Consider the following 25,799-nt stretch of genomic DNA (forward strand, 5'->3'; position numbering starts at 1 on the left):
CTGTATTCCATCAAATTATACAAATGGATTTTTTCAAGCTTATTGCAATTTATGGTCCACTTTTACAAGATAGGTGCCATTTTTTAAAAAAATAAAATAAAATAAATAGCCAACTTGTTCCTCAATCCTCATCAAATGATATGCTTCCGGCACAAAATAATATACTTAATCAACCAAGTCAAATGTTTGTTCCAATATTTTTTTTACTTGATTAATTGTTGTCTTTTTTTAGCTAAATAACCAGACTAATTCAAAAACTACAAAATTTAATTCAATTTCAATTTAAAAAAACATGGAAAATCATGTATATTCACTTACAAAAGAACCCAAAAAATTGAAATAGTATGGAAGCCAAAAAGAAAAAAAGAAAAAAAAAAAAGATAGAAATTAATGAATTATGGAATATAGCTATTTTCAAGATTTGGTTGTGTTCTGATACCTGTAGCTGTAGGCATTCTGCTATTTCCAATCCAAATTGAACTCAAACCTTCACTTCTCTCAGCTATTCTCTCCATTTTCCTCCACCGACAAATTCTCCACCACAAAATTCCGGCGGCGGCGATCACTACCACCGCCGCGGCACCACCGGGGGCGCCGATCATCCACCACTTCACCGCCGTCGTCCCCGCCGTCTCCCTCGCCCTCGGAGCGACGATCGAGAAATGGCCGTCGCTCCGCCCCGCGCACGACCTCTCGCTCCCGTCGCTGCCGCCACCGCCCGTCACGTTGCTGAGCTGCAAGGTGCCGTTGGCGGCGAACCTCACGCACCGCAGGGCGGCGACATCGTCGTATTGCCCAAGCGAAACATTGTAAAAGCGGACGGTGATGTTGCCGCCACCCAGCATGCGGAGCCCCACGAGCCTCCCGCTCGTGGAGCCCGCGGAGTCGTAGGTCCAGGAGGCCTACGACGGGGGCCACGTGCGTGTAGTTTGGGACATTGTAGTAAGAAGTTGACCAGTTGCCTAGGTTTTGGTACACTAGGTCAACTCTTCTGGTGAAGGGAAACGGCAGCGCCGCCGCCGGTGGGATCTCGACGGAGCCGAGGGCGGCCCCGTCCTTCCACAGGCTGTGGGTTCTGAGGCGGAGGACGGAGAGCCCGACGCCGGAGAAGTTGGCCGGAGAGGGAACCTCGTAGAGGTGGCCGGTACGAGGTTTGGCGACGGCGTTGACGGCGTAGTTGCGGAGGAAGGAATCTAGGGAATCTCGAGAGTCATGATCATGTGATGAAGCTTCAACATGTGAGAGCAGCATTAGGGCACAAAACATGATCAAAATGCTCCTTTTAGCTCCCATGGGAATGCTTCTTGATCATGCCGCAAACATGTGTTGCATGTTCAAACATGAAGATTCTTCATTTGGAGTGGGTTTTAGGATATCTTGATTGAACAAATGTTAGCATGGGACAATCTTGAAGGTATAAATATAGAGAAAGGAATTGAGTGTTTTTGTCAGTGTGTTTTTGGCATTTTGGGTTGGATTTTTGGAGGGATTGGGGCTGCAGATGGCAAGAAGTGAATGAGAATGGAATAATAAGTTTTGGTGGATGAGAGAGAAAGGGTTGTTGCATACTATATTCTAAGATGAGAGAATGGAGGGGTGGCAAAACTCAAACAAACAAAGGAAAAGAGAATTGAAGCCTCTTTTGAGTTGTTCTTGTGTGTTGGCTAAACTTTGTTTAATCAAATAGTGTGAGTTGGATTAGTTGGCCTTTTGATATTTCACCACTACTTATCTCTATATTTTGCTTGTGTATTATATCTATATATTTTTATGAAATTGTAATAGATAAGCAAAGTGTCTTCCACTTAATCATTCAAATTGTGGTAAATTCGGAATGAGATTCAGGGTACCACACTTTATGTCCCACTTTCAATTTTATTTAATTTCTTATATGTATTTTCTTCAATTTCAACTTTATATGCTTTAGTTTAATTTTGTGATTATTAACTAGGGTTTATTCCATCAATCTAGGGTATATAATTATTTTTTATAATTTAATTTTACTTTTATTAGCTAATAATAGGTTGATAAATTCAAAGTCATGGTATATACTTTTTAAAAAATTTAATTTTTTGAAATAAAAATTAAATATAATTCATAGTATTATAAGAAATTTTATTTTTATAAAAAATATTTTTAAAATAATAGATATAAGCATAGGACACAGTGACACACATAAGATTGTGGGACACTGGATCTCATTCCGGCAAATTGCATATGTTCGTTTTGATATACAATTCCCTGTTATTTTATTTTTTTCCGTTAATTTCAAAAATATCTTTCTAATCTATTTTTAAAAATAATGTCACTAACTATTATTTTTATAATGTCACTAATTTGTGTAATTCCTTCTTCACTCATTAAATACATAATTAAATTTTATTAAAATTCATGTCGCCTCCCTTTAAGAAGATGTTTCAGAGACGGATGGACTGTTATGCTAGCATATTAATTAAGGAATTAAAATAAAATTTATCACGATATTGAAATATGATAAAGAAATAGAGATGAAGCACCTAACACCTATATATATGTGCAAAATGCATTGCATTGAGGGGTGTTCTTGCCATTTAGTATGTCATCAAATGAACTATTTAAACTGTGTGTATGTCGTTTATGGATTATTTAATAAATTTAGGTAGGCATTAAAAATTTGATTAATTAATTTAGGTAGTGGGTCTTAGTCGGGCCGCAAAATATTCTGTACCACATAAATTTTGTGTTGGGTCGTTAGTCAATTTCATAGAAACCCAGAAATATATATTGATGGGCCTGATTATCCAGTGAACGCACTATTGGGCTTACATTAAAATATAAATTAAAATCAGGCCCATTGTAACATCGGCATTGGGGTTAATTACTTACTAGTTACTATGCAATTTAAAGAAAAAATCTATTTCCCTAAAACAAAAAATCTATTATGTTAAATTCAGTCAGTAAGGGCTAGCTAAATGCCGACGACGTGTAATTCAAGTGGCAAAAATAAGATACAAAAGTCTCTCACTAGCAAAAAGTTATTAATTTAAATTCTACCAACATATGAGTTATTGAATTGTATTTTCATTTTATTTGGATATTTGATTTAATCTATACTATTTAATTATTAATTTGGATATAGTCTAGTTTGTAATGCCGATGACGCCTAGTACAAGTGACAAAGTTGAGGTACTCAGAGACTCTATTTTGTGAGAGGTCTTGAGTTCAAATCACGCTTGTGTGTGGGTAGTTTTCCCATTTTTGTGTGGATAGTATTCCGCCTGCGTGCGATTGTTTTTCCACCTTTGTGTGGTATAGAGGTTCCGTCTGCATGCAAGTTGCTTATTTGGTTATATATGAGATATGCCTCTTGTAATTCTCAATATTTTAGTTTATAATAATTTGATTAATTTTTTATATTCCTACCGTCCCATAAGAGTGTGCACTTTTTGTCATTTTTGGTACGCCTCACAAAAATGTGCATTTTCTTTTTTTGATACTTTCTTCTACTTAATAAAGGTGGATCATTTCTGCTACTAATAACACATTAATCTAATATTTATTAAAACTCATATTATCAATAATCATGCACACTCTCATGGGACATAGCGGGTAATATATATTTAAGTTTGCGATATTATGTATATCTTATATTTTAAAAGAAGAGAGCTAGATTGTTAATATCTATCAAGTTGAGCTTCTTATAGTGAAACACAATTGAAAAATATATATGACATTTTATTTTCTACAAAAAAACAAAAAAGAAAGAATCAATCATTCATGAACTTAGCTTCTCTTTTATGACTATGATTTTTCTAAATTTATACTCCCCCGTCTCATTAGAAATATCCCACTTTTTATAATGAGATGTCCCATTACAAATGTCTCATTTCTTTTTTGATAATATATTATATTTATACCTAATATTTAAATAATTTCCACCAATTCACTTTATCTATTTTTTACACATTTTTTTAATCTTTGTGCCCAAAAGCAATGAAATATTTGTAATGGAACGGAGGGAGTATATACGTTTCAATTATACAAGCATCTATTTATGTCAAAAATACATTGTATACTTCTCGTATGAAACAACTATCAGTATTTTAAAAAGATACTCTCTTCGTCCATGAAAAGTATGACTTTCTGTTATTTTGGGTGTTTAATAAAATAATATTATCACTTTTCTTTTTAACACATGACCCCACCACTTTTTCTTATTTACAAAAAAAAAAAAAACAATTCAATCTTAACCACTCATTTCAAATTTTGGTGAATCCTTTCTCCAATACATAAAAATTACCATAAATTTTATTAAAACATGTGACCATCAAATATATAATACTTTTGGTGGAGGGAAGGAGTATATTTTATACAAATGTGTAATATATATAAAAATATATATACACACACGCATGCCACTAATTTAGTAAAAGGAATGACACCTTTGTTATCGAAATTAGTAAGATCCTAAATAACAAGACATTTTGTTCTTGCAGGTTCAATCAAAACATGATTTTGAAACAAAAAATACTAGATTATCAAGATAGGAAACCAACCAATCACAAAGCATCGATTATCCACGTGTCAGCCGGTAGAATCATCTTAACATTGACCCTGAAAATTGTTGTGGATATCAAAAAATTGTACTAAAAAAATTTATAATCTTTGGAGATAAAGAAAGAGAGGCTTAGCAGCAAAAGCTACATTTTTTGTTTCTTCGATTTGCAGAAATCACATTTCCTTGGGCTTCAGCCAAAAATGGCAGCGGCAGCTTCCACTTCCATGGCGGCCACCGCCGTCTTGCTCCACCGCCTCCCCGCCGCCAGACCCGCCGCCGTCTTCTGCCCCTTGCCCCAACGCCCTACCCTTTCCGCCACTCCCTTCAAGCTGCTCAAAGGTACAATCTTTTTAGCTTTTTCAACTTACCCTCCTATCCATCTTCTTTCACCACTTGTAGAATTTGTGGGATTTTACTCAATTTTTAGTTCTTAACTATCTTTTGATACTACAATTGTTATGTATGTATAGCTATGGTATAATGTACATGATTAAGGTGTTGTTATAGTTTCTTGAATATGTATATTCACTTTTTTATTCTCTGTCAAGTTTTTGGTGTAATAAGCATGGTTACTAGTATGTTGTAATGGTTTCTTGAAAAGGGCTATAGCTAGTCAAAATCAAAATCAAAATCAACTTTGTTTGTTTCTGTCTATAGGATTTTTTGGTATAATGTAGTACTTGATTAATGTGTTTTAATAGTATCTTAAAAATGTAGTCATGGAAATCACTAATCAAATCAGTTTCTTTTTCCCTCTGTCGTTCTAATGGAAGTCTTTGGCTCAGTCTTGATTTTTGCCTCTGTCATCAAATAAACCTCTTGAATCATTCAATTGTGTGTGTGTGTGTCCCAATCCAACAAGACGGGTGGCGGTACCATCAATTCTAGGGTGAAATTGAGAGTTTTGCAGGCCGTGATGCATCAGAAGCACGGTGGTCTCGTTGACACTAAGGGGAATCCAATAGCTTTCATAGGGCGCGATGGTATTGATGAATGGCATTAAACCTATTAGTTTTGTGCTTGTCAATACACATGATTTAACCTCCTTCTAGCTTGTAATACAGAGATACAGCTCATTAGATAGAGAAACCCCTACTTGCAAAACTTCACTTGTTACTTTTGGAATGGAGTTTTCAATGTGGTCTGTCTCTTGCTTGATTGATATGTTCTTGCTGAAGTTGGGGTGGTGCCGTTGTAAACAGAGTCGAGGAGGTCCTCCCAGCTCCTTGTCAAGGCCACTTCGTCAGAGGAGAGCTCTCTCGACACCACTGAATTGTTCAACGACCTCAAAGGAAAGGTACATAACTGCACCCTACATTCATTCTTCAATACTTCTTGATGATGTTTATTTATGACCTCACTGTTTGATGATGGTTCTTGATTTTAGTGGGATGCTGTTGAAAACAAAACTACTGTGATTCTTTATGGTGGTGCCTCAATTGTTGCAATTTGGCTAGCTTCCACAGTTGTTGGTGCAGTCAACTCTGTTCCATTGGTAGGTTTTTCTTCATGCTCAAGTCTTAAGCCGTCTGTGTTTCTTTTTGTCGATATAGCTAATGAATACTCGTCGTCATCAGCTTCCCAAGATCATGGAGTTGGTCGGGCTTGGATACACCGGCTGGTTTGTGTACCGTTACCTGCTCTTCAAGGTACGCCCCCAAAACGAAGCATACTTATTTGTATTCTCTGGTAAATGTTGTGACTTATATTTAATGTGTTTCATTCTTGCAGTCAAGTAGAAAGGAACTGGCAACAGAGATAGAAACACTAAAAAAGAAGCTTGCTGGAACTGAATAGATGCTTGCAGCTTTGTTACATTCATCTTAATACACAAATATTTATTATATATGCTGTATAAGAGAGATCTGGTGTTGTAATTTAGAGTAGGACATATGTATGCATTTTTCCCTTCATCATATTCAAATAAATGCCTTCCTTTTTTCAGTAGCTTGAGGCAACATGAATTGTATGAATGCAGCTCACTATTATTGCATCAACCAAAATAACCGTACAGAGAAATCCACACAAATCCTCATCAAATCACATAATAGACAACAATCCTCTAACTTGTATTGCAATATCCAAAAGGCTACTTTAGAAAAAAAGAAGAAATATAAGATGGGAGTTACAAGCTCTTTAGAGTTTGTCGATGTCTTCGTCCTCAAATTCAATGTAATCATCACCAGGGCCATCGTCCTCTTCATCAAGCCCGCCAGCAATACCCTCGTTGAGCCTCGTGTTCTCGGGCAGTTCACCATAGGCCTTCAACAACCTGGCTTCATCTGGCATGTACTTGAGGATCACATCGGCCTTATCATCCTAAACAGTAGGAACCAAAAAGATCAGACGAGCAAATCGAACCCAACTTGCAAAGAATCAACCAACTCAGACTAGAGAATATGAAGAACAAGATCATTACCACTTAATCTAAAACCACAAATCTAGAATCTAATACTAGCCACTAACAAATAAAGTTAAGGGATTGGACAAGATAAGGAGAAAGGAATTTCAAACCCACTAATGAAATGATATTGAGGCTAACAAATTCTCCGAATTTATAGTATTGGGATCTAAATAGACATTGCACAAACAGAAGCATAAAGTAAGCAATACAAAAATAAGTAGAGAACACAAAAAACAAGAATCATTGCATTCTTATTTCCTTCGACTCTACCACAGTACCACCTCTCCATCCAAATCCACAAAACTAGAATCTAACGATAGCGTGAAACAAATAAAGGGGTAAGACTGAACCAAGAAAAGGAGAAAGCAGCATCCGAGTCCACACATGATATCAAAGCTGACAAATTCACCATGATTATAGAATTATAACATCATCAGTCCTTACACACATAGTTAGAGAATATGAAAAACAAGCACCTTGATTCTTACCACCTCTCCATCAAAATCCAACTAGAATCTAACACAATCACTAATACGGCCATGAACAACTCCTGCATCGAACTTTATACATACCGAAAATTCATTGATACAAAAATAAACGAACAGTTTGATTAAAGAGAAAGTGCATAAGCACTTACTTTTCACACTACTTCCATAAAAATAATCCTCATCTACAATCGTCGAAACCACAATTCTTTAAAACGAAAACTTACAATTGAAAAGAAAACATTAAAAAAAATCCCCCCAATTAGTACAAAAATCAAACCACTTGCTCAGACCTATAAATTTTGTTGACGGTACAGAAATCAAACCAAAACAATTAATTTAATCAAGAGGCCACAAAATGATCTAGAAAGGTTTTTGTACCTGATAATCGCGGAGACCGACGAGGATAATATCGCCGGCGGCGATCCAAACCTTCTTGTGCATCTTCCCACGGATGTGACAGAGGCGTTTGACGCCATCGATGCAGGTGGCCTCGCAGCGGCCGTTCCCGAGCATGCGCATGACCTGCGCGTATTCCTGTCCGTCTTCCTTAAAGACCAATTCTCTCTTCTCGTCGTCGGCTTCGTTCTTACCTCTCTTCCGATTCTTCCCTCCCTTACCCTTGTTCTTCGGCATAGCGGCGGAGCAAAAACCCTAGATCCGACGGCTGATGAATTTTCCTCTTGTGTTTGTTCTATCCCCTTGTTACCAACAATAGGCGTGCGCTCTACTCTTCCCAATCCCAATCCCAGTTATAAAAGCGACAGAGAGAGAGAGAGAGAGGGACTATACGAGCAGCGTTGAAGTCACGAGATTCGGTGTATTTGGGCTTTCATACATATCAATTTACTATCTTGCTGGGCCTTAGCCCAATAAAATTACTACTGCTCTTTTATTTGATGGGCCTATTTCTATTCATTCCCCATATTTTAGTCTTTATAATCCCCTTGGTTTTTTGTTTTTGGGCTCTCTGTTTCGGGGTTTGGGGCCGGTTAGCCTAGAGGCGATGGTTCGGCTGGAGTCTTTGAAGTTTAACTTCCCCGTTCTGCTCTTTGTTGTTTTTTCGCTGTTTTTGTTTGTGTCCTCTTTTTTGAGGCTCTGCCCTTGTTTGCGCTTGTGCTTTCAAAGGTTTCCGATTTTCTTTTTTTCAATAAAATTTCTACTTCAGCAGTCTTTATAATCCTCTATTTAAAATATTAATTAAAAATTTTACTTTTTTACTTTATATTTCATAGGAGCCATTTGCATTGAAAGATGAATTTGGTTCTCAAATTTTTTAATTGTCGTCGATAAATAAAAGACTAAATATTTTTAGATTACGGTTGAATAAATAGTGTATAAAGTGATTTGATGAAAGATATTTAAAAATTATTTCAAATAATTTGGTGTATAAAGTAAATTGGATCCATCATTAATAGTAATATTTTAATTGGTTAATTTTTTTAGCTAAAAACAGTATAAGACATTATTAATAAAACGTTCGAATATAGTAATTGAGACATTACTAATGAGAGAGAGTATTATTTTAAAGATTTTTTGAATCATCACTCATTATTGTTAAGGTGAAGAAAACTCTAAGCTATAAAGTCTACATTAAGATAGGTTTAGTTCTCTATTGGTACTCTCTCTCTCTCTCTCTCACACACACACACACATGTATATTGGACATGAGATACTATATTTCAGAGCTTTGGTTTATTCTCAAAAGAAAAATGGAGACAACAAATAGAATATTGTTCTATCTGTATATGCACATCAACATCGTGATAAATAAGAGAGTACAATATTTGCATATGACGAATTTATTATTTAAAGCTCCTAGATTGAAATTTCACAAACGCCATCCAAATCAAGTTTGTCGTATATTGTTTGCTCAATGTGATTTAACCTCTCAAGTATACACAGTTTCTCACCCCACCAAAAAGTAGACAACATGCACATGATTAGCTTAAGACAAACAGCATCTCCAACTTGTTAAACACAAGTGAATTAGCATCTTCCAAAATGGCCATATTTACAACTCACATATACAGACTGCTTTGTGAAGTCAAAACCATCATCAATATAACCCAGCAATCTATGGGAGTTAGAACTTGTTGAGCTCACCTTGAGCCTTCCCGCGTCGTCGCGTGTCTCAGTGTTTGATGGTGAGCTCGGCCCTAAGATGAAGTATGCCGTTGATGAAATACAGACTGTCCTCCGCGATGAAATTGTTCCAAGGAATGCTGAAAAGATTCCGGTAGCCCACGGCCTTCCCACCGGTGAATGTGTAGTTGCCCTTGTATTTGCTCATGTACTCTTCTGTGGGTTTGGACCTAGCAGCGAATTCGTAGTCGACACCGAATGAAACCGAACCCTTTTCTTGCATCCCGAGGAACAAGCCGAAGCAGTGGAACGAGCTCTGCTGATCCATGTTGCAGTGTGCAGACAGGAAGAACCCTTGCCCGCCCAAGTGGAATGCTTGGGAATATACTCGCCCCGATGGGAACAGATTTGAACATTCTTCCTGCTTGAGATCCAAGTACACCACACACTGCTGACGTGGCAGTTCGAACTCGATTACTTTCACGGGCCTGTACTTGTAGGAACGCTCCACAAAGCGCCGGCTTGTGGAGGTGGAGGTGGATTCCTCTGAGGCATGATTCCGCTGGCGATGTGGTGCCTCAGCCTTGAAAAATAGGGCATCGACCACCACTTTAGTTGCGAAATCACGATCAAAGTCGCTGCAGGTTAGAAGCTTCTTCAACTTGCGGCAAGTCATGTACGGGTAACGAATATAGCCACCCAATTGTGAACATAGGATGTCCCGACGCTCCTCCAGCTTTTGATAATGGAACCGGGACCACTTCAGCACCAAGTCATAAACAGCATCCTCTGATGCCACCTGAAGGTCATCACTACACAAGATTGCCTCAATCCCAGCAAGGGGCAAATGCATGATCTCTTCTTGATACCTATAAAAAAAATGTCAATTACTGCAAAATGAAATCATAATACATACATTTTGTAAACGACAGTCATTGGAATATAGCTTATAAATGAAGTTGGAGGAGGCATGTGTAAAGGGATCTTACTTAGATATATCTTTATATCGGGCAGCTAAGAAATGTTTCGCTGCATCAGTCAATGGTTGAACTGCATCACCCATAAGGACACTAGAAGGAAGATCTAGAAAAACTAGTGCAGACTCGGGAGTCATAGGCAGGTTTCTTAATCGATGGCTGCAGTATCTCATGCATGAAACAACCTCAAACTTATCAGCAGCCATAAGCACATCGAGTAAAGCAGGAGCCGTGTTGATGCTTAATGTATTACTATACATGAAATTCAGGAGCTCCATGAGAGCTGCTTCCTCTGTCCATTGAGAAGATAGTTAGCATAGATAACAGTTATGCCTACCTGATAAAAAAACAAATATGTACTCGGACCTAGGTAAACTCTAGCATCACAAAAAACATGGAAAGCAAGATTGCTATTTTTAGTGTAAGGTGCAACTAAATGTGTTCAAAACCAACAATGCGTTCCAAGATATTTAGTTAATTTGCAAAAATCAACTCGTTACATACCAGAGGTGCTAATTCTGAGGGTTACGTGTCTCTGTTCAGATTCCATCATACCATTCGAGAATAACTGCAACAAGAGAAAGGGACCAGAAATTACGACCTGTAATCTTACAAAGAGAAACACATCTACAATCAGCAAAGTACAACCAGGACCTTGTAGAAAAATGGGCTCTTTGCTGCTAAGATGGGAGAGCTAATATGTAGCGTTTTAACTCTTAGAACTCTTGAATCGTCTTCAGGCAATTTTGAATCATCCTTTGCAGCTTCATCTCCTAATTGAAATACAATCCAAAAGTTCCAACTTAGAGCAGAAACAATAAACACTATGGGGCATAACTGCTCACCCAAAAAATCATCATAAAGCTACCAAGCATCAAAAGGAAAAAACACAGAATATTTCCATTTTTGATACCTGAGGGTGAATCTTCAATCATTTTAAGTGCCACTTCGTCATGATTGTCATCGCCTATCCCGTCTTCAACATCAGGCTGCTGACTATCAAACGCATCATGCTCTTCCTGGCAATTGCTCGCATCCAAAACTGCAAACGAGTGGCAAATTTCTGATTAACAAGAGCACAATCCAGACAAGAATAAGAATATACAAATCAAAACTACGCGCAAAACGTCATTAGAAAACACAATAACAGCTCAATCAGTTCAATTGAGTTGCCGAAAAAAAAGGAACACAATAATAGCCAAACAAATTAAATCATAATTTGAAACTCGATATTGATTCAGATAAACAACCAAATCAAACACGACAGTCCACAGAAGCATCAGAGCGGGTAGAGTTAAGTTTGATTTGCTCACCGAGCTGCTTTTCCAGAACGTCTCGGCGGCGGAGCTCGCAGAGGCGCGTGGCCCAATCAGCTAGGTCGGATTCGGCGCGGGCGTCGAGGGGATCTCCGATGATCTCGATCCGGAGCAGGCGGTCGGAAAAATTGCTGTCGTTGAAGGCGAAGGCGAAGTCGGATTGACGGGCGGCGGTGGAGTCGGAGTCGGAGTCGAGGTCCATGACGGCGGTTGTCGGGTCGAGTAGACCCAAACCCCAATCCCTCATAATTTTAAAGGTTTCTCGTTATCTATTGAAGGCGCAGATACAAGTTGAGTGTCTAGAGAGAGAAAGCGGGTAGAGAGAGAGAGAATAGGAATATATATAATTTTTAATTTTAGAATTCAACTTCAAATTTTTAATTCCGACTTCCATGTTGGGAAAGTGGTCACTCATCAGTCATCACAAACTTCTAAGCGAAGAAAATATATTATTCTTGACCATGAATTTTGTATTTTGTTTTATGGACTCAAACTAAAAGCATACAATTATAATAATGATAGTATTATAAATTTTAAATGAGATCATAATACAAAAGGAATAAGATGATTTAATTTGCTTCAAAAGGTGCCCCTTCATATAAAAAATTAAAAATATACACATAGTATTCATTTGTTTATATATACAAATTGTCTAATGGTTAGGACTTAGGCGGCTTTATAATTTCTTTCATCAAATTTTTTAAAGGTTTTAAATTTGTTAATTAAACGATATGTTATTTATTCAAGAAATTTTAATAATAAATCTTCTTGTTATTGAATTTCGCAATGTATATATATATATAGAGATATTTTTTTCTAATTTAGTCAATTACTATATTTTTAATTGATCTTAATTTTGATTAACTCCAAAAAAAATTTAACTCCAAAGTGTATATTTTATGGTTTTAAATGGACAAATCAATACTTTGGGACTAAGACCCACGTGACCTAGACTGACATGGGAATCTTGGTAGAAACAAAAATTACAAATTTCCTATCTCAACAATACTTTTTACATAGAGTTCGTGACATTATAAAACTTTTTTTTTTGGACCCTTGACATTATAAAACTTTTTTATATATATAAATTTATAATATTAAATAAAAAAATTGAAAAGTGGCGCCACAGAGGACTCGAACCCAAGATCTTTAAAACATAATTTATTAAAACTTGACATTATAAAACTTGATTACTACAAATACGGTTAATATTTATAGTGTATGATTTATTGGAACATAATTTATTAAAAATGCTCTAAGTAGCGATTATACGATTTATACGACTAAGGAAATCGGAAACTTGTAAGTCGATCTTGTCACATAAAACTTGACTATAGTAGCCGATGAGGTCTTGTTCTGCTAGTAAAGTTGAGACACCCAAAGACTCTCATTTGTGAGAGGTATTGGGTTCAATCCCGCTTGCGTGCGGTGATATTTTCCCACTTTAGGTGGTGTCATATTCTTGCTTACGTGCGGTGTTGTTTGGTGTTAAGGTCCCACACGCATGACTTTTTTTGCCTTGCATGCAATTTATTTTTTTCCATTATTGGGTGGTGTTAAGGTGTGATGTTATATTCCGGCCCATGTGCGGTGTTGTTTGATGTTGAGGTCCCATACGCAGTGACGGAGGGAGTGGGGGCACTGGGCCCCATTGAAAATTTCAAAATAATTAATATATATATATAGTAATATTTATATTTTTAGTTAAATATAGTTTTAATTTAAAAAAAATCTTTTTTTTTCCTTAAAACAATCATTTCACAATATTTTTTAATTTAGGGCCGATGTTATTTTATATTGTTTGTTACTATTTTTTTATTGAAAGGGTGAATTTAAATTTTGAATTATCTATAATGAACGATCATAAAGAAAATAGTAATGTATAGCTATTAATTTTAAACGATGCATTATACATAAAATAAATTGATAAAAAATTAATTTTATTTATATATATATATATATATTACAAATTAAACGATACTATTAATTTTATTTTATATCTATATTATTTTAAAATTATTACAAATTGGGTCCCCTGAAAGAAAATCCTGGCTACGTCACTGTCTATACGCATGACGTTTCTCGCTTGCGTGCAATGATGTTTTCTTATTATTGGGTGGTGTTTGAGGTCTCGTCTGCATGCGGATTGCATAATTGATCATATTCAGTTACCACTTATGATTTCAAAAAAAAAAAAATGACTAGTAGGAAATAGAATGGAGTTAATATTTCTAGTATGATTTGTTGGGACAAAATTTATTAAAAAACACGCTCACGAAATAGCAACTACACGACTTTTTACGTTTGAACAAGTTTGTGAATATGTGCGAGTCCGCTGTGGGGAAAATGCTTACAACAACTACGGTTGCATAAATTTTGTTATATGCTCTTGGCATTTCTCCAATTATTTATATTTCTTTGGTAATCAATCATAAATATGCAGAGAAAAAATAACAATATTATCAACAACACCAGCCGCGTTGGATAGACGTTGAAAACTTCGTAAATTTATCCAGAATGAAAACAATACCTATTTCACATGATGATGATGAGCAGCTTTGATTATTCAAAAACGAGTCTTGACAAGCAACAGCCCTTTCAAAATCAATTTGAAGCACTCAAACTGCATATCCTTTGGCAATGAACACTGCAACAAAGTTGTACCAAAGATCTAACCAACTTCAAGATTCATAACAGAATTGCTGCCTAGGATCGATCCATGAATCAGAAAGCTATCACAGAATAGAATCCAAAGCGTAAAATCTAAGGCGTTTGCGTCGTTGCATACCAGGAGCACGCGTCTATGCAATCGAGCATCCATCAAATTTGTCATGTTGTTGCAATACGCATATTTGGAGCTTCTAAGCAGGCTCGTATAGACCCAAGACGTGCCCATCAGCGCACCTCATTGCCGCCACCTGGTAAAAGGCGTTGCATAAGTCTAGTGTAAGGAAAAGATTCTTGATACCAAAATCTGATGAAGATAGATAGCTTGAAGAGCAAAGAGATCACCTTTCCATGGATTTCGTGCTTGATCGGGCCATCCAGTTCGGCACCTAAGGTCATCAGCTTCGTCACAGAACTATTGATGTCTGTTACTGTAAATGACAGGAGCGATGAATAACCCTTGTTTTCAACATGGTCGCTGAAAAAATGAAGCAAAGCTATAGAGCATGGCATTTTAACAAGCTAGCTAAATAAATACGCATAATGTTGGATCACATCCATCCATCTATTCTCGAGATTTCTAAATCAACGAAAAGAAAAGGCGTTCGCCACAGGGATTACGAGCCAAGCGTTGTAACACGAAAAGCAGCCATGGAAGCCACAATAAGAACTTGAAGTATATCTCTCACAGTTTTGATAGTTTGTTTGAGATGTTTCAATGGATATACTCAGCAACATAATCTTCACCTTTGAAGTTTGAACAAAAAAGTCATAACATTGCTGCAAAAAGGGCACTAATCAGTGATCACTATGAATTTCTAGGGTTCTAACCAAGGGTTTGCCCACCATTAAAAACTAAATTCAATCACATTTTCTTGTAGCACAAAAATAAGCAATAATTTCAAGAAACAAACTCCATCTTTTGACTGCGGAATCAAATGAGTCATATGGCATAATAATCAAATTAATTTTCCTAACCACATTCGCAAAAGCATTTACTTTGGTTTTCTTCGGCAAACCACAGTTTGTGTTTTGCCCTAACCCCCAAAAACCTTTCTTCCAATCATTTGCAGCAAAATACTACCCAATTTCATCGACATCAACAAAATTAATCGAGCAATTAAGAAACAATGATTTTGGATTTCGAGTGATGCGAAACGCACCGGGGATTATGGAGGAGGGCGAGCTTGAGCGGGCCGGAGTGGAGCTCGGCCCATCGCAGAGTGCAGACATCAATGGTGAAGCCGAGGCCCTCCGAATAGAATCTCGCCGCTTTCGGAACGTCTCGGTGTAGCTGCACCAAGTATCTGAAAGTCGCTGCCGCCATCAGCAATCCCTCGTCGTTGCAAATGGGAGATTCCGACGATTTTTGAGTCGTAAATCACGTCGCTGCAATTTTTCTAGATATTATTCGCCCCTTTTCATTAACTTTAGCGTTCTAGGCTTCTAGCTGCCTGCGTCACTTTTTCGTTTATATATTTTTCAAATTATAAATATTATTCCTTCCTTTTCTTTAAAGAAAATTTTATAAAGCACTACTATTACAAAGAACAGAGGAATTGATATCAAAACGGTTTCTGTAAGATTCTAATGAAGTGCAAAAACAAAAAGTAAACATATACTAATGTTGCAAAAAAAGATGGAGGCTCCTCCTTATCCTACACTCTTATTTCCTTCATCTAAATCTACAAATGTTACAGTTTTAGTCGACTTTCGACAAACCTTTCCAAGTACGAGATTTCTGCCCTTCTAGCCTTGCTTCAATCAGCTTCGCCTTCAACGTGTTCGGTTTCGCGCTCTCTCGCCATCTCGCACGCGGCTCGGAGATGTCGGGATCTCCGGCTGATGCCTCCGCCGTCCACTTCCTGGCCGGACTAGCAGGGCCCATGAACGTGGACGGGTCAAAGAAACCCTCCACGCCGAGGCTACCTTGTCCTGTCGAAGAAGAAGGGTGTCGCGATGTAGTTCTTGCGTCGCGCAAATCAGCATCGGTTGTTCTTGAGTTTCCTTCCCGAGTAGTTTTCCTAGGCATTGTGTGATGACTCGCTTCATTTGAGTTCGAGTTTCTTGATTTTGTTGATCCCTCCTTCACTTGTTGGTGAGGCTTCTCGTGGAGTTGCTCGTCTAGCTGGATCTGCGAGCAGGACGGATCTGATGATCCCCTCCGTGAACGTGCCTTCTCGTTGCCTGGTTTTGGCCTCGTCGTTTCCTTGTTAGGACCATCAGAGGCCGCCTCCTCGTTTGCTTGCTTCAAACTATACCCTCTAGAAAGATGAGGACGATGGCTGGTCATTCCAATAGAGTCGTCTTCATCATTCCCACGCCAAGGAGCGCTTGCAGGCTCGTTCAAGTGAAACGACTCCAGAGAATGTGGAAGTGCGCGGCTCTGGGAGGGCGTCTTAGAGGACACGTCCACATTAGTCCCAGAATGATCGGATTGTTTCTCTCGAAGAAAGGATTCAATCTCAAGACATAACTTGTCCAAAGCAGATTGCTGTAATGAAACATCACTGGCATCTGCTAGCTTCATCTGGGCTCGTTCATCCAACCACGCTTCAGAAATATGAAGGATCAACCGATCATTTCCTTCCCTTCCGATCTGATCTTTACCAGATTTGTGTCTAACGACCCGTACTTCTCGCTCATAGTCTCTTATCCCTTTGGCAAACTCGTCGCAGAGGTCTTCTAGCAGCATCCGTGCTTTCCTCTCCCGATCAAGCTCTCTCAAAACATTAGAGAACGAGGATTTCATCTGCGTGAGCTCCTTAGCCAGCTTGTGATGGCGACTCTCTGAATGTCTCCTTAATTTTAGTTCGTCCTCTAGCTTGTCTTCGACTAACTTCACTGCATCCTTGATACGCTGCTGCTCCCTCTTTCGAGCAACTTTATACTCTGTCATTTGCTTCATCAAATGATCAATTTCATTCTGATCTCTCTTCTTCTCTTGCACCAGTTCTTGATTTCGTGCCTGGGATTGCTCCAGTTCCCTTTTCAGAGCTCTTACCAACGACATATCCAATGCATGCTTTTCTTCGAGACTCCAAATTTTATTCAGTACCTTAAGCAACTCCGTGGATGTTTTGAGGCTGTAACTCGACTCTCCAAATTTGCCATTTGAGACTACAGAACTGTTTGGACTGACTGCAGATCTATGCGGAGGAGCCATCTGCAAGCAAAGATAGATTACCCGATCATCATGAAACCAAACATGGACAAGCAAGAGCAACAAAATGCAGTTCCCTTCAATCTATATGATCAGTATGTAATCAAAAAATACCTCCATTGAGCTAGAACAGCTAGCAGGGGATAGAGGTCGGTGAGCTTGCCCAACCTTGTCGACTCTTGCAGAATGCAGCGCCAGCGAAGCTGCAAGCTGCTTTCTAAAACTAATGCCGCTTGCCTCCTATGAAAATAGAGAGCAAGAATCATGACAGAGCCTACAACCACAAGTTCTAAGCTAACCCCAAGCTCCAACTACGAAACAAACAGCGAAAGAATGTGCTCGTCAAACCTCAAAAATAACCAACTTCTTCATTTTCATTCAAAACCAATTCATTTATCCACGTGCTATTCTCAAAGAAAAGGATCATCGTATACAAAGGCTGCTCAATTCAACGATCCCAAGCAAGAAAGCTTCTCATATTTTTAAACCCAAAGGGGGTTACAGAGATATACACAAAACAAGTTCAGCCATTAAGCTATAGAAACATCACCAAATTCCAAACAAAATGAGGTCCCTTTGTAGCAAAAGAAGAATAACGATTAAACTGTATGCTTCACATAAGAGTGCAAAATTGTGGCCCCATACTTAACATGAGTAACATTGATGGCATTAGTATATAGTTTTTGTTCATATTAGTAATCAAGAAATTAGATAACACCAAAATGCCCAAAATATTTCTTTTTAGGGATCTTATAACATGAAGCAGGAAACAGCAACGTTTCCACTATAAATCAAACAAGAAAAACAACTCAAGATTTTACCTGTTTTGAGGGACTCAAAGGTGGTGCAGCCTCCTCATCCAATTCCTTAGGAATTCCAGAACTCTTGTCTTCCAATCTTTGATTGCTCAAAATAGGCCCATTTTTGTTGATCTTAACCACCCTGTGATTGAGTTGGGGTTCCATCTCCCACAGATTGGCACCCAATTTCCTAGCAGAGAGAGTGTTCAAATTTGTGGAGAAGTTGGATTCTGGAATTAGGGTACCATCAGTTTGAACTAACCCGAATTTCCAAGTCGGGGGTGGAGTCGATTTTCCCTCTCTTTTCCCTACCAAAATCCCGCGCTTCAACTTTTCCACCATTAATTCACCTCTTTTTCTCTCCCCTTCCTTTACCTTTTCCTCCCTGTCCATTTCCCCCCCTTTCTCTGTCTCTCTCTCTCTACAAATTATTGGTACTAGACTGCTGTGTCATTTCTGCGTCACACACGCACACGCACTGACTGACAAAAGCGCCCACACACAGATCATTGTGTGCTCGTCTTGATGAACGCAATTATGCAGCTACCTTCGAACTAAATCCTTAAAGACCTCTCTCTCTCTCTCTCCTCTCACACACACACACACACTCTCTCTCATGTGATCGCTTTATTGCAGCAGCACCCTTCGGAAAAATTTGCTGCCTTTATTGAAACGCTTTGCTTGCATGCCTTGTTCCTCAAAAGCGATGGCTACGGAGGAATAAAGCGATTTAGAGTAGGGTTAATCCTAACCATGGATGCCATCTGCATCTGCAGTTGCACGTAATCTGTGGGGAACATTTATGAAATTAGGGTAAAATCTACGACAATTTTAGCCCTTTTTGGGAAGAATGGTTTCTGAGGGTTTTATACTATGTTTCGTACCTCGACACGTGGCAATCTTAGCCACCTGATGCTTATTATGGTTTCGCCAATTTTGGCTTTATTTCATGCATCTTTCTTTAATTATGTTTTCGAATTATTGCAGCGGTGGCCCATTTCAAATTATAGGATTAATTGTTAAAAACAATTAAATTTTACAATTGTAAGGAAACCTTTTCAATGGAATTAAGGAGAGAGATTAGTGAAAAATTAAAAATCAATAGTATGATGAGGTAGAACACGTGTAACATCATTAACTTAGCTAAAATAATGATTAATTAAGTGAAAGGAGACATCGTATCTTATTAACTTTTGTAGTAAACCAAAAATTTGCATGTTAAGAATTGTGGTCCACATGCTAGATCGCACATAGATGTAGTGTGATCAACATCATATTTATGTGTCACTCCCCCAAACCCCAATATTTATTAGGACCACAAATTCAAGTTTGCTTCTTTTTTGGATAATCTAATCTATGAATTAAATTATTTTTCGACTATTAGCTCGCGCACAAGATTTCATAATTTCTTACAATTCAAGCGCTAATATTTCCTTGCAAGTTCATAATGAAGTCATAACTTGATCAAGTTTTGCTCTTTTTTGAAGTTTGTTGATAATAAATTTAGGGTTAATTGTAGTTTATGGCCCGAACTTTGGAGTAATTTGTAAATATGGCCCGAATTTTAAAAAATATAAACAAATAGCCTAAATTTTGAAATCATTTACAAAAATGGTCTGAACTTTGGCTTGAACTTTGAAATTATTTGTAAAAATGGCCTGAACTTTGGAGTTATTTGTAAAAATGACATTAACTTTAAAAAATACAAAAAAATGACATGAACTTTGAAGTCATTTGTAAAAACGGCACGAACTTTATTAATACAAAAAATGACTCATTTTTTATCAAATGTATAAAAATGGCATGAGCTTACACTTTCGGAATCGAATTATGACAACGTGGAAAGTCCGACATTGACGTGAAAATTATAAAATTCACTTGGAATATTTATAATAAAGTATGATAATTATTTCTCTTATCATAAGAATTTTAATCTCGCACAAATAATTTTTTTCTCGTAAAATATTATTGACAACACGAATTTTTTAAACTTCGAGTACATAAAATTCATATTACGCACAAACAGAAAATTTTCATATACTTTTCAGGTCATTTTAGATTTTGTATTTATGAAAGATCGAGTCATTTTAGATTTTTTAAAATTCAGGTCATATTTACAAATCTTCATAATTCAAATTATTTTTAGTATTTTTTTTAAGATCAGACCATTTTTACAAATTTTCAAAATTCAAATTATTTTTGTATTTTTTTTCAATTCGTGTTATTTTTACAAATAACTTTAAAGTTTAGCTATTTTTACAAATGACTTCAAAGTTCGTGTCATTTTTTGTATTTTTTATAGTTCATGCCATTTTTACAAGTGACTTTAAAGTTTAGGCCATTTTTACAAATGATTACAAAGTTCATGTCATTTTTTGTATTTTTAAAGTGCAGGCTGTTTTTTTGTATTTTTTAAAATTCGGACCATATTTACAAATGACTCAAAAGTTCGAGCCATAAACTACAATTCACCCATAAATTTATTTTGGGCTCACATTTTTTATTTTAGATATTTGAAGTATAATGATAATTGACATTCAAATTCATAAATTACGTACTCGGTTGCATTAATTAGAAACCAAGATCTCAACCTCCGTGAGAAAATTTATAAATATAAATCGTTTAGTAATTAAGTCAATCTCTGTCCCTTTCTGGGCTGGCCCACTGAAAGAGACAAAAAAAGGAGGGCCCATTTAAAGAAACAGCCCAATTATGAACTCCACAGAAAAGTGGTCCACATTCTATAAATCTGGGTAGCTATAAATGGGCCCCCTAGTTACTAATTTCCAAGAATAAGATCCAATTCAAGCTTTATTGATGCTATTCTTGAATAATAATAACGATGGCTTTAAAAAAAACCGATGCTTAATCATAATCCATCGCTTTGCAACGTACATGAGCATTATGGAACCAAATCTCTCATATTCAAGAATGTTAGAACCAGAGAGAGAGATCGACAAGGGGAAAATACCCTAAATGAGGTAGGGGCCACAAAGTGAAGAGTTCTACAACCAACGATCTTAAATATCAACCATTGAGACGCATCCCACAATTTACCTCGTCTATAAAGTTCTAAAGATGAAGTTAACCTAGATGAGTTAGTAGGAGCCACAAAGTGAGAGTTTTAAAGCCATCGATCTTAAGTATCGATCACTGAGACACATCCCATAATTTACCTCGTCTAAAAAGTTCTAAAGGTTTCACTCAAAAGCCTTCTAAGATGAAGTAAACCAAGATGAGGTAATAGGGGCCACAAAGTGAGTTTTACAGCTATAGATCTTAAATATCGATTATTGAGACACATTTCATAATTTACCTCGCCTACAAAGTTCTAAAGATTTCACTCAGAATCCTTCTAAGATGAAATTAACCTAGATGAGTTAGTTGGGGCCACAAAGTGGGAGTTTTACAACCATCAAACTTAAACATCGACCATTGAGACACATTCCATAATTTACCTCGTCCACAAAGTTCTAAAGGTTTCAACAAAAGCCCCCTAAGATGAAGTACATCTTTTTTAAGAGAGGGAGAGGGAGAAAGCTTAGATGAGATAGGGCCCCCAAAGTTTGAGACACATCCCAAATTTTACTTTTGTCTACAAAACTCCAAGTTAGGATCAAATTAAAGCCATAAGATGGAGTACACCTCTTCACACACACACAGAGGGTATGGTCCCTCATGAATGTGGCATAGGAAAAGTGATGGCAAAATGAGAGTTATTGCAGAGCCATGTGCAGTGAGTGGAACTAACTGAATTGTATCTGTATCCAACTTCACCTCAACACACAGACACACATAAAAACACACACTGAAAAGGTGGAACAACACTCTGATACACCAACCACATCCACTAATGTACTTCCCATTAATAGGTGAAATAAAGCAGGAAAAAAAAAAAAAGGAGACAGATACTTCTTCAATCTAAAATGGAACATACACACAGTCAAAAATCACATAAAGTTGACATTTTTACCACTAGTGAACTTGAGAATTGAATTTGTGAATGTAAACTAAAGAATAATGATATTGGCATTGGACATTCTCAGCAGAGCTCTTCCATCAAATAATAGCATTCGCCTATAGGCCTTACTACGAAATCAAATTCATCGTAAACAAAGTAAAAACAAGTTAAAAACCTAAGCATTTTGAACTCACATAGACATGGTGGCATCAATGGCTGCTTCACGTAAAATCGGATTAAATATATAATACGAGCAGGAGAGCTAGGGCGCAATTTCAAGCCTTGGTTCGAAGCAAAAACCGGTGAAGAGCTGAAGGGGGAACCTCTTGATCACGGGGCATTTCTGAGACCATTTCCACTGCTTCTGGTTGAAATCAAAAACAAGAAGCGTAGGCGCCCCATAACTCTGAATATATATGAGATCGCCCGTCCCACTGCTGGCAAAAACGTCGTCAAATTCACCAAAACCTTGAAAGTATTTATGGGGCATTCGGGCTATCTCTTGCCACTCTCTCCCCTTCAGAAGCCAGATCCCGATGCCCTTGATGATGCCCGGTCGATCATGTTTGCCGATGCCTCCAACCATCACAAGCTTTTCCTTTAGGTTCATCAAACGGCCACATGTGAGAGAACACGGCACCGGGATAAAACTCCTCATCAGTAGGCCATAAGGCGACCGGCTTCTGAGGTTATACATGATAAGGCCGTGGCGGTTGTCGGGACCACCACCTCCGATCGAGTAAATCAAGAAGTATAATACCCCATCACATATCACACTCTCATCACCAGCTCTCCACCCCGTTAAAACCTCTGTCAGATCCGTCAGCCACTCCCTCGTTTCTGAATCATAGAGATGGATCGAGAGATCCCACTGAAAGAAGTTTTCAGGGACCTGCTTAGATTTGACAATCGAGACATTGTAACTGTGAGTTGCTCTGTTGACTGAGACCGCTAAAGCACTGTAGTCGGGAAATTTAGGGCCTGGAGGCTCATCAAGTCCCTTGCAACATTTGGTGATCGGGTTGCATACATACAGCTCACTCCTGCTATCGTTGTCCATAAAGCAGACTAGCCCGCTAGATGAAGCAATGAACCAGTTGGATTTCTCAATGCAAGGGAGGTCGATGCCATACCACTTTCGGAGAATGGGATCATATGCATAACCAATTGGGTCGTCAGAGCTCGTGAACATGAAGTACCATGGCTTCTGCAACAATGCATGAGAATTGTTCCAAAGAAACCTCTTTGATGTCACTATCTCATTCCATCTTTTGCACACGCAACCTGCCCTAAAGATGCTAGCAATGGGGAGATAAGATAATATCCGCTCCAGAAGATCATCGGGCAGAACTAGATCCATAGAAACTGCAGAAACATCTCTGTCGGTTTCTTCATTAAGCTCCGAGAATGAATCAAATCCCACAGTGCCACTATCAACGTTGTCAATACAATGACTAACCCATGAGATTTCCTCCTCCATTGTCGAGCCTACGGAAGAAATGATCGATAAGCAATATACAAGAGCCTCTATAACTTCTACTTACATTGCAACAGTGCAAAAACAAAGAACAAATAAACATGATCACCAAAATCTACAGGTACTATCAAGTAAAAGTAGTTTACTGAATTTTACAGGAACTAAATCTCAATTCGTGCCAACATCTCTCACAAGATACCAAATTTGAATGACCAATGAAATGATAAAAGTTCTTTTAACTAGCAAAAGAAACATGTATATTTCTATAGATTCCAAAATATGAGAGAGAGAGAGAGAGAGAGAAGCAACAAAATTTATGGTATCTTTCAAGTAAATCAGAGCAAAAGGATTGAATAGAGCACGTTTCTCAAATAATAAAAGAGTTGACCTCAGCAGAATTGAAGATCTAAACAAATCTAGAAAAATTGAACAAGAGAGAAAAAAAAAGTCAGATTTAAAGCAATAAGCAGCCATATATATTTGAGCAACACCATTGTAAGTGTTGAAAAGCTTGCAAACAAGACAAGAACATAACATATCTCATAGGCTATAAACACAAACATGAAATCCAGCCACAAAATAAAGAGGCAAAGAGCATTAGTTCTCAAATAAAAGAAAAGAGAGAGGGACAAAACACGTTAAGAGAGGCTGTAGACCCTTAGCCCTTTGGACTAAACAAACCAATGAGATTGCATTATTTACTATTCATTCAACAAACGACTACTTCAAGAATTTCACACCAAACCTTGAAAATTTTGTATTCTTTAATGCTGCAAAAAGAAAATGAACCAATGTTCGGTGAAAGAGAAACAAACCACTCAATCAGCAGCAAGAGGGAAAATCTCGAAACACCGCATATCAAGACAAACAAATCATCAAATTACCAAGAGCAACAATAGCTAAAAAGCTGCAGCACAGACAGATCTCAGAACAACCTCAAAATCCCATCTGCAATAAAAAAAATTAAAAAATAGGATTTCTTCACATAAAACAACCAAAGATTGTACCTTGAAGAAACGGGTCAGCCCAAGAACCTCAGAAGCCTCCAGATTCGCCACGAAAACGCATAAAATGAACAAAAAAACGGAAGCAGTATCAAGAAACCGAGAGATACTAAATGGGGCTTAAATTGTATGAGCATCCAAGAAGGCACACACAAATAAGTTAATAATATATTGGTATGTTGTCTACACCAATGTCACATATATAAGCGGGCAGAGAGAGAAAGAGGAGAGAGAAGGAGGAGAGGTTGTTAAATTCTTGGCCTATTTTTCCCCCTTCTACGTTCAAATCAAAAGAAGTAGCCGAAACGACAGGAATGGATGAATGAAAGAGAAGAGCGCATTTTTTGGTTTTGTTGACATAGACAAAAGTGAGTTTCACTGAGAGTTGAGGTGTTTTTCAAGGAATTTTTGATCGATCCAGGGTTTTTAATGGCGCTGACAGTGAATACCCAAAAAATTAAATAAAATTCAAAATTGTGGGAAAACCTTTTTTTCATTTTTTTCGGTCACAATCATAATGGTGTCTTACTCATCTTCTACACTCACGCAGCCACACACACCTTCCATATTTCTTCCTCGAAATCGTTTCTTTTTCATTACTCTTTTGCCTCGCTTCTTTCACTTATTTCCATTTCTACCCTTCTTCGTTCCACATCAACTCTTTTTTCCCCTTTTCTATTATTCGTTCCTTCGTCCTGAGGTAATTATGAAAAGCTCATTTAAAAAAAAAAAAAGATAATTGATTTTTTAGAGAAAAAAAAGGTAATAATGAAAAGGGTTAATTGTAATAAATACTCCGAATAAGTATTCTAATATTTAAAAAAATTATATCGAATAAAATTACCTAATTATTGTGAAAATATAAAGGATCTGCAAATTATATATGATGAATCTCATAATTTGACATCATCTAGGTATAGAAT

At 37.4% G+C, this 25,799-nt stretch overlaps 7 protein-coding genes across 13 annotated transcripts; 1 reads left to right on the top strand and 6 right to left on the bottom strand.

The window, feature by feature from the left end:
* Positions 1-246: 246 nt before the first annotated feature.
* On the bottom strand, positions 247-990 carry LOC130998933 (uncharacterized). Its single transcript, XM_057924368.1, has one exon. It carries the CDS (start codon positions 843-845, stop codon positions 396-398), a length of 450 nt encoding a protein of 149 aa, XP_057780351.1. The 5' UTR covers positions 846-990; the 3' UTR covers positions 247-395.
* Positions 991-4,489: 3,499 nt separating this feature from the next.
* LOC130998932 (protein CURVATURE THYLAKOID 1A, chloroplastic-like) lies at positions 4,490-6,481 on the top strand. 3 transcript variants are annotated; one of them, XM_057924367.1, is made up of 5 exons: positions 4,490-4,876; positions 5,740-5,834; positions 5,925-6,032; positions 6,115-6,186; positions 6,269-6,481. In XM_057924367.1, the coding sequence occupies exons 1-5, from the start codon at positions 4,738-4,740 to the stop codon at positions 6,332-6,334; spliced, it is 480 nt and encodes a 159-aa protein (XP_057780350.1). In that variant the 5' UTR covers positions 4,490-4,737; the 3' UTR covers positions 6,335-6,481. The 3 variants fall into 3 exon arrangements, with proteins under 3 accessions (XP_057780350.1, XP_057780349.1, XP_057780348.1); XM_057924366.1 differs by having other exon boundaries at positions 4,605-4,876; positions 6,115-6,481; XM_057924365.1 differs by having other exon boundaries at positions 4,626-4,876; positions 5,925-6,481.
* A 20-nt stretch (positions 6,482-6,501) lies between these two features.
* LOC130998934 (eukaryotic translation initiation factor 1A) lies at positions 6,502-9,134 on the bottom strand. Its single transcript, XM_057924369.1, has 2 exons — positions 7,808-9,134; positions 6,502-6,856 (listed from the first exon to the last, which is right to left on the bottom strand). The coding sequence occupies exons 1-2, from the start codon at positions 8,060-8,062 to the stop codon at positions 6,674-6,676; spliced, it is 438 nt and encodes a 145-aa protein (XP_057780352.1). The 5' UTR covers positions 8,063-9,134; the 3' UTR covers positions 6,502-6,673.
* A 135-nt stretch (positions 9,135-9,269) lies between these two features.
* Positions 9,270-12,191, bottom strand: LOC130998930 (BTB/POZ domain-containing protein At2g46260-like). Its single transcript, XM_057924363.1, has 6 exons — positions 11,802-12,191; positions 11,402-11,530; positions 11,143-11,261; positions 10,993-11,056; positions 10,501-10,780; positions 9,270-10,380 (listed from the first exon to the last, which is right to left on the bottom strand). Exons 1-6 carry the CDS (start codon positions 12,049-12,051, stop codon positions 9,561-9,563), a joined length of 1,662 nt encoding a protein of 553 aa, XP_057780346.1. The 5' UTR covers positions 12,052-12,191; the 3' UTR covers positions 9,270-9,560.
* A 2,146-nt stretch (positions 12,192-14,337) lies between these two features.
* On the bottom strand, positions 14,338-16,333 carry LOC130998937 (uncharacterized). Of its 3 annotated transcripts, none has more exons than XR_009093348.1 (5): positions 15,635-15,952; positions 15,219-15,251; positions 14,817-14,949; positions 14,593-14,722; positions 14,338-14,451 (listed from the first exon to the last, which is right to left on the bottom strand). XR_009093348.1 is itself a non-coding variant. In XM_057924374.1 (5 exons), exons 2-5 carry the CDS (start codon positions 15,796-15,798, stop codon positions 14,666-14,668), a joined length of 387 nt encoding a protein of 128 aa, XP_057780357.1. In that variant the 5' UTR covers positions 15,799-15,860; positions 16,194-16,333; the 3' UTR covers positions 14,338-14,665. The 3 variants fall into 3 exon arrangements, 2 of the variants coding, with proteins under 2 accessions (XP_057780357.1, XP_057780358.1); XM_057924374.1 differs by adding an exon at positions 16,194-16,333 and having other exon boundaries at positions 14,338-14,722; positions 15,635-15,860; XM_057924375.1 differs by lacking the exon at positions 15,219-15,251 and having other exon boundaries at positions 14,338-14,722; positions 15,635-15,887.
* On the bottom strand, positions 16,031-19,361 carry LOC130998936 (uncharacterized protein At5g41620-like). Its single transcript, XM_057924373.1, has 3 exons — positions 18,456-19,361; positions 17,749-17,874; positions 16,031-17,637 (listed from the first exon to the last, which is right to left on the bottom strand). Exons 1-3 carry the CDS (start codon positions 18,825-18,827, stop codon positions 16,174-16,176), a joined length of 1,962 nt encoding a protein of 653 aa, XP_057780356.1. The 5' UTR covers positions 18,828-19,361; the 3' UTR covers positions 16,031-16,173.
* A 2,988-nt stretch (positions 19,362-22,349) lies between these two features.
* LOC130998938 (F-box/kelch-repeat protein At3g61590-like) lies at positions 22,350-25,447 on the bottom strand. Of its 3 annotated transcripts, none has more exons than XM_057924376.1 (2): positions 24,880-25,447; positions 22,350-23,883 (listed from the first exon to the last, which is right to left on the bottom strand). In XM_057924376.1, exon 2 carries the CDS (start codon positions 23,873-23,875, stop codon positions 22,658-22,660), a length of 1,218 nt encoding a protein of 405 aa, XP_057780359.1. In that variant the 5' UTR covers positions 23,876-23,883; positions 24,880-25,447; the 3' UTR covers positions 22,350-22,657. The 3 variants fall into 3 exon arrangements, with proteins under 3 accessions (XP_057780359.1, XP_057780361.1, XP_057780360.1); XM_057924378.1 differs by having other exon boundaries at positions 24,757-25,426; XM_057924377.1 differs by having other exon boundaries at positions 24,688-25,426.
* Positions 25,448-25,799: the final 352 nt, after the last annotated feature.

The sequence above is a fragment of the Salvia miltiorrhiza genome, chromosome 8, assembly GCF_028751815.1.
Source record: "Salvia miltiorrhiza cultivar Shanhuang (shh) chromosome 8, IMPLAD_Smil_shh, whole genome shotgun sequence".
In the NCBI taxonomy this organism is placed as follows: Eukaryota; Viridiplantae; Streptophyta; class Magnoliopsida; order Lamiales; family Lamiaceae; genus Salvia; species Salvia miltiorrhiza.

What these genes read in the sequence shown, in the direction of transcription:
- LOC130998930 (XM_057924363.1), bottom strand. Translation starts at nt 12,051, where the DNA reads ATGAGGGATTGGGGTTTGGGTCTACTCGACCCGACAACCGCCGTCATG. An exon ending in GATTGAAGATTCACCCTCAG is followed by an intron (nt 11,262 to 11,401) that starts GTATCAAAAATG and finishes TATTTCAATTAG; the next exon opens with GAGATGAAGCTGCAAAGGAT. An exon ending in AGAGCCCATTTTTCTACAAG is followed by an intron (nt 11,057 to 11,142) that starts GTCCTGGTTGTA and finishes CTCTTGTTGCAG; the next exon opens with TTATTCTCGAATGGTATGAT.
- LOC130998937 (XM_057924374.1), bottom strand. Translation starts at nt 15,798, where the DNA reads ATGGCGGCAGCGACTTTCAGATACTTGGTGCAGCTACACCGAGACGTT. An exon ending in GCCCTCCTCCATAATCCCCG is followed by an intron (nt 15,252 to 15,634) that starts GTGCGTTTCGCA and finishes CCCTTTTTGCAG; the next exon opens with CAATGTTATGACTTTTTTGT. An exon ending in TTTTTGTTCAAACTTCAAAG is followed by an intron (nt 14,950 to 15,218) that starts GTGAAGATTATG and finishes TCATTTTTTCAG; the next exon opens with CGACCATGTTGAAAACAAGG.
- LOC130998933 (XM_057924368.1), bottom strand. Translation starts at nt 845, where the DNA reads ATGCTGGGTGGCGGCAACATCACCGTCCGCTTTTACAATGTTTCGCTT.
- LOC130998936 (XM_057924373.1), bottom strand. Translation starts at nt 18,827, where the DNA reads ATGGACAGGGAGGAAAAGGTAAAGGAAGGGGAGAGAAAAAGAGGTGAA. An exon ending in CTTTGAGTCCCTCAAAACAG is followed by an intron (nt 17,875 to 18,455) that starts GTAAAATCTTGA and finishes CTATTTTCATAG; the next exon opens with GAGGCAAGCGGCATTAGTTT. An exon ending in GCTGTTCTAGCTCAATGGAG is followed by an intron (nt 17,638 to 17,748) that starts GTATTTTTTGAT and finishes CTTTGCTTGCAG; the next exon opens with ATGGCTCCTCCGCATAGATC.
- LOC130998938 (XM_057924376.1), bottom strand. Translation starts at nt 23,875, where the DNA reads ATGGAGGAGGAAATCTCATGGGTTAGTCATTGTATTGACAACGTTGAT.
- LOC130998934 (XM_057924369.1), bottom strand. Translation starts at nt 8,062, where the DNA reads ATGCCGAAGAACAAGGGTAAGGGAGGGAAGAATCGGAAGAGAGGTAAG. An exon ending in TCGGTCTCCGCGATTATCAG is followed by an intron (nt 6,857 to 7,807) that starts GTACAAAAACCT and finishes CCTACTGTTTAG; the next exon opens with GATGATAAGGCCGATGTGAT.
- LOC130998932 (XM_057924365.1), top strand. Translation starts at nt 4,738, where the DNA reads ATGGCAGCGGCAGCTTCCACTTCCATGGCGGCCACCGCCGTCTTGCTC. An exon ending in TCCCTTCAAGCTGCTCAAAG is followed by an intron (nt 4,877 to 5,739) that starts GTACAATCTTTT and finishes CGTTGTAAACAG; the next exon opens with AGTCGAGGAGGTCCTCCCAG. An exon ending in TCAACGACCTCAAAGGAAAG is followed by an intron (nt 5,835 to 5,924) that starts GTACATAACTGC and finishes TCTTGATTTTAG; the next exon opens with TGGGATGCTGTTGAAAACAA.